Genomic DNA, 22872 nt, shown 5'->3' with positions numbered 1-22872 from the left:
AGGAGCCAACAGAAAAAGAAACAAAGTAATAATAACTAGAGCATGCCAGGCGGTGGTGGGTGCTGCAGTATCTCATTTACCTGCCATGACCCTCTCATTTCACGTACAAGGGAACTGAAGCTTAGAGGGGACACTAATCTCACCCTCAGGTCACAAAGTTGATGGCCAAACTGGATTTAACCAGGGCTGTTTGACTCCAAAGCCCACGTCTTTAACCACCTCGTTACACTGTCCTTCTGGGGCTCAGTTTTCTCACTTGCATGAGAAACCTGTTCCTTATGAATCTCAAGTTCCATGACTCTGTGGTTCTACATGTAAACAGCCTTTCCAAGACACTGGAAGAGTACAGTTAAGGAGCGTGGGTCACAGCAAAGTGAGTCTCTGTTTCAGGAAGTTCAACAACATACTATTGATACTAGGACCCCAGGGACCCCTGCTTCTCCTTCCCTTGTCTTCCTTTTGCTCTGGAGAGATCTGAGATGGACCCCACTTCCTCTCCAAGATCAGGAAGTTCTCTCCTGGCTTACAGTTTCAGTCTCCCTTTTCCTTCTTCCATCTTAGGGAAGATGGTGCCCTTCCAAAAAATAGGGACCAAGGTAAGAAAACGGGTTTTGGACAATGAGTACAGGTATACCTCATTTTACTGCACTTGGCTTTACTGTGCTTCACAGATGCTGCAATATTTACAAATTGAAAGTCTGTAGGGACGCTGTATCAAGCAAGTCTATTGGTACCATTTTTCCAACAGCAATGACTCACTTCGCATCTCTGTGGTAATTCTCACAATATTTCAAGCTTTTTCATTATTATGACATTTGTCACGGTGATCTGTGATCAGTGATTTTGATGTTACTGTTGTGATTAGTTTGGGGAGCCAGGAACCTCACGCTCTACGGACAATCTTATATAGACAGTGAACTTAATAAGTAAATGCTGTGTGTGTTCTGACTGCTCTACCAACCGGCTGTTTCCCCATCTCTCTCCCTCTTCTCTTCCCTGAGACATGACAATATTGAAATTAGGCCAATTAACAACCCTACAATGGCCTCTAAGTGTTCAAGTGAAAGGAAGAGTTGCACGTCTCTCACTTTAAATCAAAATCTAGACAAGATTAAGCTTAGTGAGGAAGGCATGTCAAAAGCTGAGATAGGCTGAAAGCTAGGCCTCTTGCAACAAACAGTCAGCCAAGTTGTGAATGCAAAAGAAAAGCCCTTGAAGGAAATTAAAAGTGCTACTCCAGTGAATGGTGAGAAAGCAAAACAGGCTTATTGGTGTTATGAAGAAAGTTTTAGTGATCTGGACAGAAGATCAAACCAGCCACAATATTCCCCTAAGCCAAAGCCTAATCCAGAGCAAGGCCCTAACTCTCTTCAATTTTGTAAAGACTGAGAGCGGTGAGGAAGCTGCAGGAGTCTGAAGCTAGGAGAGGTTGGTTCACGAGGTCTAAGGAAAGGGGCCGTCTCCATAACACAGCAATGCAAGGTGAAGCAGCAAGTGCTGACGCAGAAGCTGCAGCAAGTTATCCGGAATATCTAACTAAGACAATCAATGAAGGTGGCTACACTAAACAACAGATTTTCAGTGTAGACGAAATAGCCTTATATTAGAAGATGCCATCTAGGACTTTCATAGCTAGAGAAGAGAAGTCAATGCCTGGCTTCAAAGGACACGCTGACTGTCCTGTTAGAGGTTAATGCAGCTGGTGACTTTAAGCTAAAGACAATGTTCATTTACCATTCTGCAAATCCTAGGGCCATTAAGAATTATGCTAAATCTACTCTGCATGTGACCTCTAAATCAGCGGTCCCCAACCTTTTTGACACCAGGCACCAGTTTCATGGAAGACAATTTTTCCACGGACCGGAGTGGGGCAGATGGTCCAGGCGGTAATGCGAGCGATGGGGAGCCATGGGGAGTGATGGGGAGCGATGGGGAGCCATGGGGAGCGACGGGGAGCGATGGGGAGCCATGGGGAGTGACGGGGAGCGATGGGGAGCCATGGGGAGTGACGGGGAGCCATGGGGAGCGACGGGGAGCCATGGGGAGCGACGGGGAGCGACGGGGAGCCATGGGGAGCGACGGGGAGCCATGGGGAGAGATGGGGAGCCATGGGGAGCCATGGGGAGCGACGGGGAGCGACGGGGAGCCATGGGGAGTGACGGGGAGCCATGGGGAGTGACGGGGAGCCATGGGGAGCGACGGGGAGCGACGGGGAGCCATGGGGAGCGACGGGGAGCCATGGGGAGTGATGGGGAGCGACGGGGAGCCATGGGGAGCGACGGGGAGCCATGGGGAGCCATGGGGAGCGATGGGGAGCCATGGGGAGCGACGGGGAGCCATGGGGAGCCATGGGGAGTCATGGGGAGCGATGGGGAGCCATGGGGAGCCATGGGGAGTCATGGGGAGCCATGGGGAGCGATGGGGAGCCATGGGGAGCCATGGGGAGCAAAGGGGAGCCATGGGGAGCGATGGGGAATGATGGGGAGCGACGGGGAGCCATGGGGAGTGACGGGGAGCCATGGGGAGCGACGGGGAGCGACGGGGAGCCATGGGGAGCCATGGGGAGCGACGGGGAGCGACGGGGAGCCATGGGGAGCCATGGGGAGCGATGGGGAGACATGGGGAGCCATGGGGAGCCATGGGAAGCCATGGGGAGCGGCAGATGAAGCTTCGCTCGCTCTCCCACTGCTCACTTCCTGCTGTGCGGCCCAGTTCCTAACAGGACTGGTACCGGTCCACAGCCCAGGGGTTGGGGACCCCTGCTCTAAATGGAACACAAAGCCTGGATGACAGCACATCTGTTTACAACATGGTTTCCTGAATATTTTAAGCCCACTGTTGAGACCTACTGCTCAGAAAGAAGGTTCCTTCCAAAATATTATAGTTCATGGACAATGCACCTAGTCACCCAAGACCTCTGGTGGACAACAAGATTAACGGTTTTTTCATGCTTGCTAACACAGCGTCCATTCTGCAGCCCATGGATCAAGAAGTAATTCTGACTTTCAAGTCTTATTATTTAAGAAATATATGTTGTAAGGCTATAGCTGCCACAGACAGTGATTCCTTTGATGAATCTGGGTAAAGTCAATTGAAAACCTTCTGGAAAGGATTCACCATTCTAGATTCCATTAAGAACATTCATGATCCATGGGAAGAGCTCAAAATATCAGCATTAACAGGAGTCTGGAAGAAGTTGATTCCAACCCTCATGGATGACTTTGAGTGGCTCAAGCCTTTATGGGGGGAAGTAACTGCAGATGTGGTAGAAATAGCAAGAAAACTAGAATTAGAAGTGGAGCCTGAAGATGTGACTGAACTGCTACAATCTCATGGTAAAACTTGGACAGCTGAAGGTTGCATCTTACGGATGAGCAAAGAAAGTGGTTTCTTAACGTGGAATCTACTCCTGGTGAAGATGCTGAGAAGACTGTTGAAATGACAACAAAAAACTGAGAATATGACATAAACTTAGTTGATGAAGCAGCAGCAGGGTTTGAGAAGACTGACTCCAATGTTGAAAGAAGTTCCACTGTGGGTACAATGCTACCAAACACCATCGCAGGTCACAGAGGAATCATTCATGAAAGGAAGAGTCAATCGATGAGGGAAACCTCGTTGCCTTTTAAGAAGTTGTCACGGTCACCCCAGCCTTTAGCAGCCACCGTCCTGATCAGTCAGTAGCCATCAGCATCAGGGCAAGACCCTCTACCAGCCAAAAAATTACAACTCGCTGAAGGATCAGATGATGGCTAGCATTTTTTAACAATAAAGTATTTTTTAATTAAGGTATGTGCGTTGTTTTTTTAGACGCAATGCTACTGCACACGTAAGAGACTACAATATATTGTAGACATAACTTTTATAGGCACTGGGAGACCAAAAACTTCATGTGACTTGCTTTATTGTGATATTCACCTTATTGCAGGGGGCTGGAACTGAACCTACAATATCTCCAAGGTGTACCTGTATTCAGTTGAATTCGAGATGACAGCAAAATATCCAGGTTGCTGGAAATGAAAAACATGAACTTGGGGACTTTCCTGGTGGCGCAGGGGTTAAGAATCTGCCAGCCAATGCAGGGGACACTGGTTCGAGTCCTGGTCCAGGAAGATCCCACGTGCCGTGGAGCAACTAAGCACGACTACTGAGCCTGTGCTCTAGAGCCCGCGAGCCACAACTACTGAGCCCACATGCCGCAACTACTGAAGCCCACACACCTAGAGCCCGTGCTCCGCAACAAGAGAAGCCTCCACAATGAGAAGCCCACGCACCACAAGGAAGAGTAGCCCCCGCTCGCCGCAACTAGAGAAGCGCAGCAACGAAGACCCAATGCAGCCAAAACAAAAACCACATGAACTTGGGAGACAGCAAGAGGTACATCTTTGGCTGTCAATCACACAGAGCTATCCACTGAGCCATGATGTCAGAAGAAATTGCTAAGTGTGAGAATATACAGAGAAAAGAGAAACGCTCCAAGAACAGATCTTTGATGAGTATACATTTTGGGAACGGATGGATAAATCTAAGTCAGAGAAGAAAAACTCAGAGAAGAGTCCAGTCATGGAAGCAAAGACAGGCGAGCATTTCAGGAAAAGGGGCGTCCACAGGCTCAGATGCTGAAGTGAGGATGGTGGCATCCTTTAGAGCTGGCTGTGTTTGTACCTTCTACGCCCCCAGCCATTATTTGTGGCAGTCACTAGTAATACTTCGATGAACATGAGCGTTGTACACAAGCAAGGTTAGAACAGAACAGAAAGTTTAGTTCTTGTCTTTTCTCACCACAAAATAATAAAATTCCTCTAAGACGGGCACAGCATGTAATTCAGTTTGCTTTGTTCTAATGAAATCACATTGATTGCTCTAGGTGTCACACCTCTAATGCTTAAATGATGCAGTGCACAATTAAAGGAGTGGCTCATATATGCAGACACGCGTAACCGGTGGTGTTCCCTCTAATTATCAGCTTACATTTACTGAGGACTGTAATTTGACAAGACCTGGAGATGCTATAGGAAATATACTGACCTTTGGTAGATAAACAATTAAGAGAATTAAAGGAACAGGAAAGGAAGACACCTCCAAAGATTACCCATCTCATGTTCTGCCTTAACTACATCCTTCAAGGCAGAGAATCTTCCATGGCATCCCACACATGCTTGTGGGATTAGTGGTTCCCAGGTCAGAATGGCCTGGGAACACATGTAGGGGCTCAGCAAGTCACCAGATAGTACAACAGGGATTTGAACTGTGTGGGTCCATTTATATGCAAATTTTTTCAATAACTATTTTCAAATTGTGTGTAGAATATCATGTGCAAGACTTAAAGTGGAGAACCTACCTTTACAGGCATAAGGGGAGTGACAGTTAATATAAAATTAACAATGCGCTACTATTCTTACTCTTTTATCACTCTGCTTTCAAAGAATTACTTTATTGTACAGAATGCCTCTCTCTCGTAAATGGAGAAACTGCGTATCAGCCTATCAACACAAAGTAGTTTTCTAAAACATGTACCAATGTTTCCATTACTGTATGATGAATATGGCTGCAATATGCCTTAAACTTTTACAAGATTCACTCATTAGTGTATCGGCTGGGCTACGGTGAAGCAATTGTATGGATGACACCAGGTGACATAAGGCAACCATACCGCTGCTTCTTCCTTATCAATGCACGAATCGTCCCTGTAAGTAAATATGAATTTCTTCTTCACATTATCTTTTCATTTTTGATGTTTAGTGTTAGTATAACACCTACAGTGTTTTGGATCATCTAAGACAATACTGATGTAGGTACCGACAGATGATTCTTCTTGTAAACAGACGACATAAACTTACGGCATCAGTAGAGACAGTACAGTACTTTCACTGTATTTTCTCTTCCTTATAATTTTCTTAATAACATTTTCTTTTCTCTACCTTAACTTAGGATGAGAATATAGTATATAATGCATATAATATACAAAATATGTGTTAACTGGGTTATCAGTAAGGCCTCTGGTTAACAGTAGGCTATTAGGAGTTAAGTCTGAGGAAAGTCAAAAGCAGATTTTTGCCTAAGTAAATAAGGAGATTTTTGACGGCAATGGGGGTCGGCGCCCCTCAACCCCCCACTGTTCAAGGGTCATTGTATTCTCTGGCTCTGGCCCACCCCTACTGCGGAGCCTCTAATGCTTCCTCAGGGTCCCACTCAGCCATGCGCAGGAAGGCCCTCCAGGCTGTCTCATGTGCCCTGGACCCTGGGGATCACCGTGCAGCCAAGGCCTCTAACGCCTCAAATCTACGGCAAAGTCCTCACAAGGGTGCGACTCACCCCACGTGTGAAACCTTGGAATATTCCACAAAGGGGCCTGCAGTGAGGCGTGCAAAGCCAGCGGCGCAGCCTTGCATTCACAGGGCCCCGTGAAGTGCTCACGACACAGTGCTTCTAGCGTGTCCTGGTTAGTTACACCTCCCTCCTCTAGGACTCCCTCCTCCAGGACTCCCTCCTCCAGGACATCCAGTCTCCTGGATCCCCCCGACCCTCGCCGTCTGCCTGCTCACTCTCCGCAGGTGAACTCATTGCCTACTTTCCTGCAAGATCAGAAACCAGCCGGTGATGGTCATCAGCAAGCTCCGGATGAAAACATGCGTGGCTCCCGGGAGACCACGCGCTGCTGTACACGGGAATCCTGTCTTACGGCCCTATAGCTCCCGGGCCTAGAACAGCTCCTGGCACTTAGTAGGTACTCAGTAAATATGAGCCACATGGGTGGATGAATGAATGAATGGTGGGCTCTGGAGTCAAAAAGAGAGACGTAGCTTCAAACCCCAATTCAGTCACTTATTAGCTTTTCGATATTAGGCAACTTATTATAATTTTCTTGGTCTGTTTCCTCCTGTAGAAAATAGACAATAAGCCCTGTCATATCGCTGAAGGAATTAAGAGAGATTATGGAGGTAAAATGCCCAGCACAGTGCCTGACACAGAGTAATTGATCCATAAATAATATTTTCTCTTTCTCCACAGCAGAGAGCACACATCTGCCATTTGGTTGATGTCTCCTGCAGCGTCTGGGAAAGTGCTGGGCATGTGAGAGACACGCAAGCAATGCTTGCTGAACTAAATTGCAGTAACAGGAGAAAACTGCAGTGAAACAGCAATCATTTATATTTATGAGCATTTTCTAGCATTGACTTCTGTATGCTCATTTTCTTCTTGGAAGTGAGTAGCCTCTTTTTAAAATTTCCTCTTTAAAATCATCTACATTTAGGAAAGGCTTTAAGTCACAACTTATACGACAGCAGCAACATGAGAAATACCATCAGTATACAACTAAATGTGGTCAGAGATGGGGGTAGGATGACATGAGTAGAGGCAAAAAGAGAAGAAGGGGCTTCCCTGGTGGCGCAGTGGTTGAGAATCTGCCTGCCAATGCAGGGGACACGGGTTCGAGCCCTGGTCTGGGAAGATCCCACATGCCGCGGAGCAACTAGGCCCATGAGCCACAACTACTGAGCCTGCGCATCTGGAGCTTGTGCTCCGCAATAAGAGAGGCCACGACAGTGAAAGGCCTGCGCACCGCGATGAAGAGTGGCCCCCACTTGCCACAACTAGAGAAAGCCCTCGCACAGAAATGAAGACCCAACACAGCCATAAATAAATAAATTTTAAAAAAAAAGAAAAAAAAAAAAAAAAGAGAAGAAAAGAATTTATTCCATTCAAAGAAAGGGTAAGTTCCTTTAAAAAATTGTCTACTCTGATCCTTCTCTGCCACCTCAGATCCATTCTTCACTCTTCTTTGCCTTGCTCTGTGACCCCCAAATCTAACCTCTACAGACTGGGGTTCCTGGGCTCCCTTGCTCTCTGGCTTCCAGCTGGGTTCAGCCAACAGGGAGCACAGGTAGGAGGCTGGAAGGAGGGAGAAGAGGTCGAGGTTTTCCTCCTCTCACTTGCTCTCTTTCTCCCAGTAGCTGTACAGTTGTCCCTCAATATCCACGGGTTCTGCATCCACGGATTCAACCAACCGGATCTGTGGATGTGGAACCTACGGACACAGAGGGCTGACTCGGCATCTGCGGATACGGCAGAGGGCTCTGGAACCAATCCCTCGCAGATACAAAGGGACGACCATATTCCTTTAGGCAGCAGCTCCCGACAGGCAGCTGTCCTCCACAGCCCTACTTCTCACCAGGCTCTGCAGTGTGGTCCCTCCTTCTGCCCTTCAGACCCAGCGGTAGGAATGATTTCTCAATGCTGTTCATCTGTGGGTATCTCACCATTTATTCTTGGTTCTTCAATGCCCTCTACCTCTGTAAACAGTCCTCTCAGTTAAACCCTCTGAACTGGTTCTTTCCTTCCAGTTCCTGAATGACAGGGTACATTTATATTTATCATTTTAAAAAGGACCTACTAAGAATTCTTCTATTATATCACTGATACTTTCATTTTTAAAGATCATTAAAAAAGCTTCTCTAGAATTTAACAATGCCAATTCAAATTAAGTAAAATAAAAAAACAGATGTAAAAAAACCTGGAAACATGGAAGAATTATAAGGCAGATGTGCTTGAATTATAACTGAGATATATTTCACCCTGATTGTAAATTGGAATACTTTTCCCCAATAAACAATGTTGTAAAACAATAATCCTTTAGGCCAGCTGAAAATAAGCTTACTTTCTTAATGGTATGCCTACAATATGGTCCTATTGTGCTATTTCCTGGACCACACGGTGCAATAGTTCAATAAGCGTGAACGAGATTATTTGTATGGTTTCAAATCCAGAGCCTCACTGTGTAGCTGCTCACATCGTACTCTACGTGGATGGCGCTGCAGCACACGACTCCAGGCAACCCGCTGCGATGGTGCCCTTGACACTGTGCAACATGGCGGCCCCATCTAAATCCCAATAATTCAGCGTCTTAAGTGGACATTCCCCAAAGACCTGAAGGACAGAGTCTTACACAGTTTTGAGAGCAGGACAGATTGTTCTGAGAACCAGTTAAGTCTCCACACTTGCATAAGACCTGGAGGTTCCTCCAGGTATGGGTGGCAAAGGCACTAACATGCATGGCCACTAAGTTCTGGGCCCCAGCACACCTTGATAACAGGAGCTGCTGTTTACTGACATTTTCAGTGTCCCATGTACTGCGCGAGATATTATTTCTAATCTTCACACAACTATCAACACTACTACTGCTAATAAGGGCTTAAACTTCATGGGGTTCTTTCTATGTGCTCTTCATTGCACTAAATACTTTACAGGCATGATCTTAATAGGTAGGTACCACTGCTCTCTCCTTTTTAGAAATGAAAAACTGAGGTGCAGTGAGGTTAAGCATTTCAAATTCTAACACACAGTAGGTTGCAGAAACAAGATCCTATAAGGGTCTTTAAGGTTTAAATATCTTACCCAAGGTGGACCACATGTCGGGGAGCCACAATTCAAAGCCATATTTGCCTAAAAATCATGCCTGACATTTTTGGAACTGAAGACCAAAGGATAATTTTCTACATCAAAGGCTGAGCTCAGAGGTTGGCTCCAAGCAACTTATATTCACAATTTATCATAAACTGAATGATAGCAAATTTGAAGGCACTTATAATTAAATACTAATGTACTTGTACATAAAGGAAGCTTATGTTCCTGAGAATTTAATGTACAACACATAACTACAATTATGTAGATATGTTTGGCATAAAACCAACATAAGAAAAATGGAAGACTCTAAATTGCCACAACTTTTAAAAAAATAATATAAAGACCAGGGTACAAATTCCATGTTGTGATTAGTTTTTTCATAAGAACAACAAACAAAGATGTTTTGGAATCATGAGGACAGGAGAAAAATTTTGTCATTCAGCTACAAACTGCCAAAAGGAACTCACTCAACCTAAACATTCCAGAATATGGTGTTGGTGGCTTAAATCAGCAGGCAGGAAAAAGAACACTACAATAAAGCCCCTTCCTGAATCCTTTTTTTGTTTGTTTTTTGGTCCCTTGTGTGTAAACATTGGGAAGCACAGAATCAACACAAAGATCTATTTATATATACCAGCACTTAAAAGAAAAAAAATGACTGTTATTTCTAATTAAATTTCATACTTGTTTTGTGTAGAGAAGTATATTCTCTCCTACTTCAGAAATTACTCTAAGTTATCCTGTTAGTACCTCTATGATGGGCTGAGGCTTTCTATCTGTTTTCATAAACTTTAGGTTATTTATTAACTCCTTTACTGGATGTAACATATGAGAGAGTAAGACATTGCTGAAGCATCTCTGCTTCCAACAGTAAATGCCTCACACATAGTAGATGATCAATAAAATTCTGTTGAAATTTTGTAAAATGAGTAAGACATTTTATTATTAAAACAAAAGCATCATCTTTGCTTACGTTTCCCAGAAAATAGGAAATATGTGACATGAACTTACATGGCTTGGTGGATAACTCGGGATTTCTCCAGAAGGTATTCAGAAATCTGTGCTCCCACGACAGCCCCAGAAGGGGTAAATTTCATTTCTAAGTATTTTCCAAATCGGCTGGAATTGTCATTTATAATAGTGCAGGCATTGCCAAAGGCTTCCACCAAATTATTCACTTGTAAAATCTTCTCTTGCAGGGTTTTGTTATTAGCCTAGAGAAAATGTCAAGATATAAAAAAATGTAAAAAATTACTTTTGTATAGAATGGAATGTCTCTTCTTTGATAAGCACTTTATGTAGATGTAAACATACAAGTGCATCTTCTTGGTTTGTTGCCAGAAGTTACAACCTAGTATATTTTCCCCCTCCTGCTGGTGCATTCACTCACTTCCTTTCTTAGAGGGGCGAAGAGATCCTTTACACTTTTTCTATTCAAATACAGTGCTGTTAAGTTCCTGATTTACAAACACAATTTATAAGCAGTCTACGCATACTGAGATACATCTCAAACTTTGTTATTCCTCCTCTACCTACATGGGTCCACATCCACATGATCCCCAAAGCTGTGGACCAACTTCCCTTGCTTCCATGGAAGCTGTCAAACCTGCAACTAGAGGAGTAAAGGCAACGTGTGAACTCAGAAGTAGAGGAGAGGGAATAATCGTGAAAATCAAGAACAGCTCGGGTGTGTGGAAGGGAGATGTGGATCCCTGGTCCAGGCCAGCAGGCCTACGTGGCTGGCCCTCTATTTTCTCCTACACCATCTCACATTTTCCTTCCCCAAAACAAGCATCATGGTGGGTTTTTTTTCTTTACCACTTTACCCGAAATTCCACCAGAAATTTATTTCGGTTAACAACCAACCTCTTTTAGAAGGCATCCCCCCTCTTAGAGGTTTAAGGAGGTATCAGTCATTCACATCTTAGTAGAAATGGATCAAGTGGATTATTTTCAGTGTAATACCTTGCTGAAGTCAGCTGTGTTAGAGGTACGGAAATGTTTATGTAAGGGAGAGAAGCAGCAGGTATTTCTGGAACATGAGCTACATTAGAATTTGGGTGGGCTGAGGGGGCATTCACAGTGCGGTTTGGGGGGCATATAAGGATTTTGGATATCCTCTAAAAGAGGCAATAAAGGGCGAGAGAAGAGAGGAGCAAGAATTGGGATAAACTTGACTCTTTTTAAATGTTGTTTGGGGCTGGCCTTGCACTCATGAAAAAGGTGAGAAAACATCAACCACCTGTATTAGGTAGCAGTGCCCTGCTACGTAAGGTTTTGAAGACTGTGTATTACAAAGGTAAATTCCATCCACCAAACATACCATTTTTGCATCTGCTAAATCTTTATCAAGGAGATAACTAAAAGACACACTCAGTCCCGATAAGGGTAGAATTCTTTTGTTTTTATACCACCATCTCCAATTAATATCAAGTCACATTTTTAGATCTAGCACAAAATAAAGATATTAAATAAACATTAGATGTGCTGACATCCACAAAACAACATTCATACGAGTTAATCCGTTATTGACGAGAGCCTCTATCGACTTCACAAATCAAGAAAGAATAGCAAAGGCCCTTGCGGAAGGCCCCTGAGTAAATTAATTCAGGTGTTCAACTCTTCCACGCCAGGAGGGTATGCTGTGCCACACCATCCCAACTCTCTCCAAAATGACATTTATTTCAGTGAACTTAAAAGCTTGTAGAGTGATGCTTATCCCAGAAGTAAGGAGAGGGAAGTAGATGGGCAAGGGGATGGGGAAGGGATTGAGATGACAGCCCTGAGGTAGGCCCCCCTTCCTGGCCTCTCCTGGCTCTTCCAGTTCTGAGGGGTCACAGGCCTGGTTACTACTATATTTCTATTCCATACCCACACCCATGATGGAAAACATATAACCAGTCAATTGATTTTTAACAGGAACATGAAATTCTTTCGACACATTATTTTGACAATGAATTAGACTCAATTAAGCAGCTGTTTTGACACCATGAGGCACCCTTTTATACAGTGGTTGGGTCTGGCCTTGTACCCACAGTGCTTTGTAGCACAAGATTCCTATAATCACTGTGACGGCAAAAATTTTAAGTTGACTCTACTTTTAACTATGCAAATCACTATAAACATTTTCGCAGGGATAAGTTGTACACAATGTTTTTTTTTTTAGCCATTAGCCTAATGAGAACACATTATTCTTGATTTATCTTATTTCAAGGACTCTACTTGGAAAATCAAACCAAGTCTCTATCCTCAACATCCCATTTTTTAAAATTAAGGTAAAATTTCATAGAGTGAAATTCATCCTTTATATAGTTCTGAAAGTTTTTACAAACATATGCGACCATAAATCTCCCACTATAGTCCACACACAGAACAATCCCATCACCCCCAAAATTGTCTCATTACTCTTTGCAACCCTTCCCTCCACTCTCAGCCACCGAAAATCCCTGATTTGTTTTTGTGCCTACGGTTTTAAATCTGCAAGAATGACACAGCAAGTGAACCATACATGTAGTCTTCTTAATCTGCTTCTCTGACTTAGCCTAATGCATTTGAGATTTATCCAAATCTCATCCAGTGAGCTTCATTGTTTGTATCAGTGTTCATTCTTTTTTTATTGCTGAGTAATATTCCATGACATGGATGTACCATAGTTTGTTTATTCATTTCCTAGTTCTGTTGTTTCCACTCTCTGGAGATTATGAACAAAGCTGCTATAAATTATTTGTCTGTAGCTTTTTTGTATGAACATGGGTTTTCATTTCACTTGAACAAATACCTAGGAGTAGGATTGCTGGGTTGTATGATAAGTATGGTTAGACTTTCTAAGAAACTTCTGAGCTGTTTTCCAAAGAGGCTGTACCGTTTCGCATTCTCATCAGCAATACACGAGAGTTTCATCCAGTTCCTCTATGTTCTTGTCAGCACTTAGCATTGTCAGGTTTTAAAAAAAAATTTAGCCATTTTAATGGGTATGTAATGGTGTCTCACTGTGGTTTTAATTTGCATTTCCCTAATGACTACTGGTGTTGAACATCATATTTTCATTTGCTTTTTCTGCCATTTACATATCATCTTTGTTGAAATGGCTAGTCAATTTTTTTGTTCATTTTTAAATTGTTATTTGATTTCTTATTATGGAATTTTAAGAGTTTTAAAAAATATATCTTCTGGATACAAGCCTTTTATTAGATATGTGACTTGCAAATAGTGTCTCTGAGTCTGTAGCTTGTGTTTTCATTTTCTTAACAGTATCATTCAGAGAACAGAATGTTCTTAATTTTGGTGAAATCAAACTTTTCCCTTTATGGATTATGCTTTTTATGTTGCATCTAACAGCTCTTTGCCTGACCCAAAATGACAAAGAACAAAGTTAACTGACTTAATTTTCTTCTACAAATTTTATAGTTTTTGGTTTAATCTTTAGGTCTATGATCCATTTGAAGTTAATTTTTTATAGCATGTGCGGTCTAGAGTAAGGTTCAGTCATTTTGTATGCACATATTCCAGCACCATTTGTTAAAAGACTATCATTAATTGACCTTGCACCTTTGCTGAAAATCAATAAATCATATATGTGCAGATTCTTTATTCTATTCCATTGATCTGTATACCATCTTTTCTTTAATAACACACTGTCTTGACTATCAAAGCTTTTATAGCGAGTCTTGAAATCAGGTAGTATTTATTAATCCTCCAATTTTGTTCTTTTTAAAAACTGATTATGACAGTTCCTTTGCCTTTCCATATACATTTTTGATACAGTTTGTCAGTTTCTAAAAAATAAAAGCCTGCTGGGATTTTTACTGTAAACCACATTGAATCTACAGATCAATCTGTGGAGGACTGACATCTTAATAATATTGAGTCTTTTAATCCATGAACATGTCATATCTCTCCTATTATTCAGGTCTTCTTTGATTTCTTTTATCAACTTTTTCTATTTTTCAGCATACAAATCTTGCACATGTTTTGTAAGATCTAGATTTCAATAGTTCATGTTTTATGGTGCTAATATAAATGATACATTTAAGTTTAAACCGATCATTGTTAGTATGTATATAATATCTAAATATAATTAATTTTTGTATATTGACTCCCCTTTATCTTGCTGGTAACAAAGGAAGAGGAAGTAAGGAAAGCATTCAGCGAATACGTTAGGGCAAAAAAGAGAGAAAATCACCTCTAGAAAGCCTTGCCTACTAAGAGTGAGAAAAGTTAGAATTTGCTTAAAACAAAACATATGCTCTTTATATTGTTATATTTTAAACTCACAAAGGACAGCAAGTGTGTTCTAATTTCTGTGCATTATTAAATGTGGAAATTCGTAAATATTAACCTAATCAGTTACATTAAATTCTGAAGTATAACAAATATTTCTGCTAGGACAGAGAAAAATTAAATGATACCTTTCCAAGTACTGTCAGCTGCTGAACTAGGAGATGAGCACTTTCCGTCTTTCCAGCACCACTTTCCCCGGAAATAACAATGCACTGCACAGTGAGAAAAGGAAACTGTGAGAAGACTTGATCCTCACAAAATGCAGCTGACACACGAGAAAACTAAGAGGAGAATTCTCTCCTTACCTGATCTGAATTATATGTCACCATAGACTGGTATCCTAAGTCAGCCATGGCAAAAATGTGAGGAGGATTGGCAGTTCTCTTTGCTCCAATGTACAGTTTGGAATGCTGAAGGTTAAAAAGAACATGTGCTGTAGGGGGTTTGTTTTTCTTTAAACCCTATATATTTACAGATAGAGTACTAATTTTTAAAGCAAAAGGTGAATCAAAATACAGCTTCATACCACCAAAACATTACATCCATATTACATACACACATACATGCACAAATCATGGACAATTATATAAAATAAAATTTGACATAAAACAGCAGGGAAAAATGATATGACATAATATGACATCACTTTGGCAGTGGTATTTAAAAGAAGACTCTTTTGGAAGTGCATACCACTTCCAAAGCAGAACTTAAAGTTTCAAAATACTATGATTTCCTTAAATAAGCAGATACTTTATAAATAAGACAATCAGGTATCATTTTGTTGACTATTCCTTGGATATAATAATGTATGACATACGATCACTACTTTTTTCCTTTCATATCATTTAACATACACTTTCTCATTTGCTTTGCCCAAGATCACACAGTTAATTGATAGCAGAATTTGTGCTAAAGCCCAGGTCTTCTAAAACTTGGTCAAGGTTCATAAATATGCCATTATTCTTGTAAATCTTAAAATGGTAGAGACTGAGAGGATTACATACTTTTCACACAAAAAATTATATTAAGCACAGTATTATTCTAGAGTAATATAATATTATAATACAATATAATATTCTAGAGTACACAAATAGCTAGAAGAGTATGGATCCAATTGAAAATGAAAAACAGCCTAGCTTAACTCCAGAACACTATTCTATATTTAAACATCAGGGGTGAATAATGGATAATTATGTGCTTATATTCATAAAACATATTGTCTGATATTAAGAAATTAACCAGAAGGAATTTTTAAACTCATAATGATGAGTTTTACAGCCATTAAGTTTATAGTACCTATATATACAATGTAATTTTACTTTTGACTCTCCTATACTTGGTTCAGAGGTAGACATTAAGTCTATACTTTTTAGGCATCTGTTTATTGATATGATATCTAGTGTGGACCAGTTACCAATTACCAAGGACAAGAAGTAATTAACATATCTCACACAAAGACCACAAACTGCATCCAGATCGATACATCTTCTGTTTTTTCCTATCTCTACGTTTTAACAATAATTATTTAACTGTTTATTCAAAGGATTAGATAAAATTAAATTAAATTAATTTAAATACCTGAAGAGCATAAATTTTTGTACAAAGTAAGAAAATGTGTACAAGCCACACCACATACCTCTGTGGAATAAAGACCCAGACTCTGAAAAGGGTTAAGAGCAATGAGTATGTCTCCCACATAGAAGTAAATCTGATCTCTGGAGTAACACTTCTCAAGTTGCTCTGAGACTGTATTCTATAACAAAATAAAAATAATCTCTTTTTGTTAAAAATCATTGATGGTCAATTATCATTTTAAAAGTAAACGATAAGAAATAAAACATCTGGAATCTGGAGGAAGGATCAGAAAGAAATAGATCTATTGAGAGTAAGAAGTGTAACCTCCGGTCAGCAACTATCCTTCCCCTTGATGGGTATTTTCTTTTCTTTCAGGAGCTGTAGAGGGATGTCATTGTTACCTGTGTTTTCCACAGAATATATTATATGTTACAGGGATTATATATACACAATGCTTTCAAGGAAGTAAGTAAATGCAGTAGTTGAAGTAAAGAGAAAGAACACTAGAAAAGGGAAGAGAAGATATAGCGAACATGATTTTATTCCAAATGAAGGTTACTCAAAGGCTCTGTGGAATGTCTTAGTTCCTTTGCTTAAATGTTTGGCTTTGAGGCAGAGTAAAAAGTACAGAAAAGTAACTTCCACGATTGATAAATCATATGAATACATGGAATCAATTTTAACAGTGCCAGACATCATCATTTATAGTATATGACACAAGACCAAAAGATCTTGGGTCAAAAAAGAGACAAAAAAATAAAACACAGACAACAGAAACAAACAAACCCAGTGTTTAATACATAGGTCAGCAATATGATTAGTAAAGCCTTCTTTATAATCCACAAGCTTAGGGTTTCACATCATTGGAAAATCTGATACACAAAGATTCATAAAGGTGTTGGCAATCTCTGGCTTACAAACACTATTTGATTACAAGATGTTTGATGTTCTCAAGAAAGATTATTCTGAGGAAGTACTTGAGTTGTTTATGCAACCCAAAATTTACCAAATGACTACTTCGGTTCAGAATATGCCTCCTGATTTGCTGCATTTTTAAGCAAAATGCTCAGGAATGTATCAGAAGTATTAAAAAAAAGAAAAGCCTGTGGATCAGGCAGGGTAGTGATCCCAACCTTTTACTGAGAAGGAGCCTTATTATTTCTCTAATGATGTGATTATCTGACATAAAAGGTGATGAGGAAAAAGAGGATGAGACTATAATTTACCGGCCTGGACTGGTACCTTCATGAGAAATGTCTGAAATATTTCTGAGGTCACTGGGATAAGAAGCTTCAAGCAGAATTCATTTCCCTAAAAGGTGGGCTCTGTGATCCTACGAGGGGTCCACTGACCATGGTAAGAGACAGGCTCTCAAGGTATCTTCGAGGCTTTAGGTCCTGCCACTGAGATGGTGATGTAGGAAGCAAATCACCCCTTTGAGACTCCTGGGGAGAATTGAGGGGAAGAAGAGGTCTTGGACCTAAGTAACTCAAGCTTGTGGGAACTAGCACTTTTGTAATTTGAATATAAAAAAGAAGAAAAAGTTGACACCAGGCTGGAGAGATCTGCAAATGGGAGTTACACACAGTAAAACTGAAGACTGAAAGAAAGATGATTAGGAAGCTAAGAGATGACGAAAGCATGAAACCTACAGATGCTATTCAAAGAGCCTCCTGCTCAAACCACTTCCATAAATTTTTTTTAAATAGACAGAATGTTTAAGTTTAATTAAGCTGAGTTTCTTACCTCATCCAAAACTTCTAGGGTTGCTAAATCATCTACATCCTTGAGGTTGGAAATTAAAGATCTGCTGAAGTTACTTTTCTTGGTGTAAAGACGTTCATGCCTGAGGAGCAATAAAAAAGAAAACCCTTTCTGATTTGAGAACTTATTACTAATCATAGTAAAAGTCGAATTTAGATACTAAGAAACTGAAAAACATCTATGAAACTGATTTGCTAAATTCAACGATAACAATTTACCAGAAAACAGCCTCATGTATTTGATCTGTCTTCCCCTCTTCACTGGGAAAATGCAACACATCAAACTTACTTCATGGATGATAAAAAGAGCTCATTATTTCCATCAAGAACTACCTTATATATAATATTCTTTAAAGCTTCCTCTAAATTCCGATGTGTGATTTAATCTGTTACAAAGTGGTGAGTTGGAGCAACTTTCATTCATTAGATTTCCAGTTTTGCCTGAGGTAGTGTTAGCCCACTGGTAGTCAAGAAATGATAATTTGAAAAATTATTATTCAGCAGAATTTAAGAGGAATACAAAATAAGCCACACTGGGGACTTTTAAAAGGTAAAATGTATGCAGAAAATTGATTTCAGGTACTAGGAAGTTTATTTTCAAAGTGAAACATTTCAGCAATTTCAATAACAGCGTAAAGATCTTGATCTGACATGAGGTCTGAAGAAGTTGCTGAGGTAAACACAAGGGTTTGTTTCAACTTTTCTGGACATGAAATCATCATCCACTCTATTTTGAGCATAACTGCATTTTCAGTGTTTATTTTTGGGCAGACTGTTATGCATTTGAATCTGTCCATTAGTGAAAGGGGAAGGAATACGCAGATTACGAAGCATGATAAGAATCATGCCACTTACTCACCAAACTGTAATGGTTTCTCATTGCTTACAGAATTAAGTCACTATTGATAATGGTCCCCCCTCTGCCTATGGCCAATCCCGTTTTGTGTGCTCGATTCCATCTTCTCTCACTTACTCAAGGATATCACTCCTGCTGGGTCCCTCTTTCTCTCCTGTATCACTCATTTCTCCCTCTCGACTGTTATCACATCTTCCCCAAAAGAAACAAACAATCAAACAAACCACCTGTCCTTGAGTTTGTTTCCTCCATCTACCGTTCCATTTCCTTGCTTTATAGCAAAAATCCTCAAAAGAATTATCTACACTTAACTTCTTCAATTTCACTCCACCCATTAAGAAAACCCATGTCAGTCAGGCTGTCATCACACTCCGCGGAAACAGCTTCCTTTAAGGACAGCAGTGACCTTCTTCACATTGCTGAGTCCAGTGGTCCATTCTACGTCCTCATTTTACTTAACCTACTGGCAGCACTTGACAAACTCTTCTTGAGTACGTTTGTCTTGGTGCCTTATGTCCTTCTCCTGATTCTCTTCCTTACCTCACTGGCATCTCCGTCTCAGTATCTTTTTCTGGTTCCTCCTCATCTTCCTACTGTCACATTTTTGAGTCTCCCAAGCTTCGGTCCTTAGAGCTATTTTCTTCTCTATCAACATGTACTTCCTGACTTCATCGCTTTAAATACCACTCGTGCACTGACAGCTCCGCTCATCTCCAGACCTAAGCACCCAGCTGCTCGCTCGACGCTTCACTTGGATGTGAAGGTGGCTGACTTAACATGTCCCAAACCTGCTCCTGCCCACGACCCTCATCTCAGCCCATGGTGATCCACTCGTCTGCTTGCCAGCCTGACCCCTGGCTCCTGACTTTTTCTCATACCCCTCCTGCAACCTATGTACAAATCCCCTCAGCTCCTTCATCAAATCCAATCCAGAACCAAACCCTTCTCACCACCATCACCTCCACTACAGTTCATCTCACACCACAGCAGCCTCCCCGCTGCCGCCTTTGCCTCTGATATCCTTCTCAACACTGCAGTCGGAGTGAGATTTTAAAAATACGTAAGATTTGTCCTTTATCTTTTAATTTCCTCCTCAGTCCCATCTGTGTGATGAAACTTTTCACAGTCTACCTCAAATGCCACCTGTTTTAACCCCTCAGCATAATTCTGTACATCCTTCTGGACAAATATCTTAGTTAAGTCATTTCAGTCAATCACTTGTGTACAGGTCTTACTCCCTTTACTAGACTGTAAAGTTCCTCAGGATGGTGCTGGAATAGTTGGACATCCATGTGCAGAAAAAAAAAAAAAAAAAAGAATCTAGACACTAAACTTACAAAATTTTCACAAAAATTAAGTTAAAATAAGTCATAGCATATATACACTACCAAATGTAAAATAGATAGCTAGTGGGAAGCAGCCGCATAGCACAGGGAGATCAGCTCGGTGCTTTGTGACCACCGAGAGGGGTGGGATAGGGAGGGTGGGAGGGAGGGAGACGCAAGAGGGAAGAGATATGGGGATATGTGTATATGTATAGCTGATTCACTTTGTTATAAAGCAGAAACTAACACACCATTGTAAAGCAATTATATTCCAATAAAGATGTTAAAATAAATAAATAAATAAGTCATAGGCCTAAATGTAAGATACAAAACTATAAAACTTCTAGAAGATAATATAGGAGAAAAATGCTAGATAACCTTGGGTGTAGAAATGAGTGTATGGACACAACACCCAAAACATCATCCATGAAAGAAAAAAGTGATAAGGTAGACTTCATTAAAATGAAAAACTTCTGGGCTTCCCTGGTGGCGCAGTGGTTAAGAATCCTCCTGCCAATGCAGGGGACATGGGTTCGAGCCCTGGTCCGGGAAGATCCCACATGCCACGGAGCAACTAAGTGCGTGCACCACAACTACTGAGCCTGCACTCTAGAGTTCGTAAGCCACAACTACTGAGCACATGTGCCACAACTACTGAAGCCCACGCGCCTAGAGCCCCAGCTCTGCAACAAGAGAAGCCACCACAGTGAGAAGGCTGTGCACCACAACGAAGAGTAGCCCCCCTCGCCGCAACTAGAGAAAGCCCACGCACAGCGATGAAGACCCAACACAGCCAAAAATAAATAAATAAATTCATAAAGTAAAAAAAAAACTATTAAAAAAAAAAGACACTGTTAAGAGAATAAAAAGTGAAGCCACAGGCTGGCAGAAAACATTTGCAAATAATATATCTGATTAAGGACTTGTATCTAATAATGTGAACACTGCTTTACTCCTACTTGCAATTCTTAGATGTTTCCGTAATAATTTTTATAGCATTTACAAAAATGTATAATTATGCACTTATTTGTGTAGATAATTTAGCTAATATTTGAATCCCTTACTACAATACAAGCTCCAACATACACAAGACTCTGTGTCTTTAGTTTCCCATTGTGTCCTTGGAACAAGGAGATGATTGAGAACACAGTAGGTCCTCAATAAATATTAGTCGAATGAATGAGTGAATACATATCTCCCACAATTTCTGGCACAGGATTTGCCCATAGTTGGTCTCCACATTTGCTGATCTCGACAAGAATCATCTTTCGTATCCCCTTATTTCCAAAGAAACTCATATGACATACGATTTTTAAGACAATAGAGAAAGATATCCAATTATGTATTTAATAAGTGAAGAGCCCTGAATTTTCCATCTGTTTTTATGGGTCCATTTGGCATCCAAAGACTGTTCCTGGAGAATGACAAGGAGTGGATGGGGACAAGGAGCCTGGACTCAGGCACGAGCCCTGCAGCTGAAACAGCAGGGGGGACAGTGGTCCGTGGTGAGGCTGGAATCTAGGCGCTACGGGAAGCCAATGGAATATTTTAATCAAAGGGCAGAGTGTGGAAACAATACGGTGGAGTAGCATGTTTTAGTAAAGAAAAAAAATCATTTTACAATATTCTAGAAATAAACATTATCACTAGGTAAAGAAAGCCAAGAAAAGTTAAACTTCAAGTAGTGAATGCAATTTAGGGTCATCTATTCTAAGAACATATTAGATGATAAATGTGGCATTTCAAATCAGTAGAGAAAGAAAAAAAATTCAAGAAATTGTGCTGGAACAGCTGGTTAAAATTTTGGGAATCATGTACTTTATGTAAAAATTAATTCCAGATGGATTAACAAACATAGATTTAAAATGTCATCATAAAAGTTCTAGGAGAAGATGCAAAAGAACGGCTGTGTAGTAATGGGATACAGATGGAATTTGTAAGTATGAAAAGATAGAAAGGAGAATTAAAAAATGGAAGAGATTTGACAATACAATTTTAATATGAGTATAACAAAACACAAGTAAAAGAGAAAATGGGAAAAATATTTGCAATATGTATGATGGACAAAGAATTAATATGTCTAATATATCAAGAACTCTTGAAACTCAAAGAACACTGAATAGGAGATACCATGAGATACTAAGATAGCAATCTTGTATTGAACACACAAGTTTTAGGCTTGTCTCTTTTAATTTGGGAAGATAAATTTATCACTATCACCATTTCCTAAAAAAGACATGTTATCACCAAAAAATGCTGGAAGCTAATAATCTTACCTAGACTAACAATATTGAAAAAGCTGAATCATATAATCTCTGTTGCTTCTTCCAACCCTGGAATTATCTGTCAACCGAAGTTTGTGTACTGATAGGTATACTATTGTAGCGTATGGCTGACTGCTTCATTCTGAAGAGAAAAAAGTTCTTTTCCATGACTTTGAAAAACTAGGCTTTACCATTCATAAAGATTTCATCAGGGGACTTGAGAACATGCTTTGGCCCTATTCTAGAGCATAGCTCCTTTATTTAGATTTCTCTCCAGTTAAAGAGTAGAGGGGCTAAGGTATATGGGGAGTGGCCAAGCAGACAGCAATAATGGCCATAAAGCCAGGGAGGAACAGGGGTTGACTGATAAATTATTCTACATTGAACTAAATTCTGAGGTGGTT

General features: G+C 40.6%; 1 protein-coding gene across 1 annotated transcript in view; it reads right to left on the bottom strand.

Moving 5' to 3' along the window:
• MYO3A (myosin IIIA) overlaps positions 1 to 22872 on the bottom strand; it is a 180449-nt gene that overhangs the window by 83694 nt on the left and 73883 nt on the right. Inside the window, exons 10-14 of the mRNA XM_068545549.1 lie at positions 18007 to 18106; positions 16322 to 16438; positions 14991 to 15095; positions 14814 to 14897; positions 10417 to 10619 (exon numbers count right to left, since the gene is read on the bottom strand). Of these exons, the coding sequence (XP_068401650.1) occupies positions 10417 to 10619; positions 14814 to 14897; positions 14991 to 15095; positions 16322 to 16438; positions 18007 to 18106 (609 nt within the window). The remainder of the gene's footprint in view (positions 1 to 10416; positions 10620 to 14813; positions 14898 to 14990; positions 15096 to 16321; positions 16439 to 18006; positions 18107 to 22872) is intronic.

Source organism: Eschrichtius robustus, chromosome 1 (assembly GCF_028021215.1).
Source record: "Eschrichtius robustus isolate mEscRob2 chromosome 1, mEscRob2.pri, whole genome shotgun sequence".
In the NCBI taxonomy this organism is placed as follows: Eukaryota; Metazoa; Chordata; class Mammalia; order Artiodactyla; family Eschrichtiidae; genus Eschrichtius; species Eschrichtius robustus.
The sequence above is the reverse complement of the archived record's forward strand: the minus strand, read 5'-3'. Positions and strand labels throughout refer to the sequence as shown.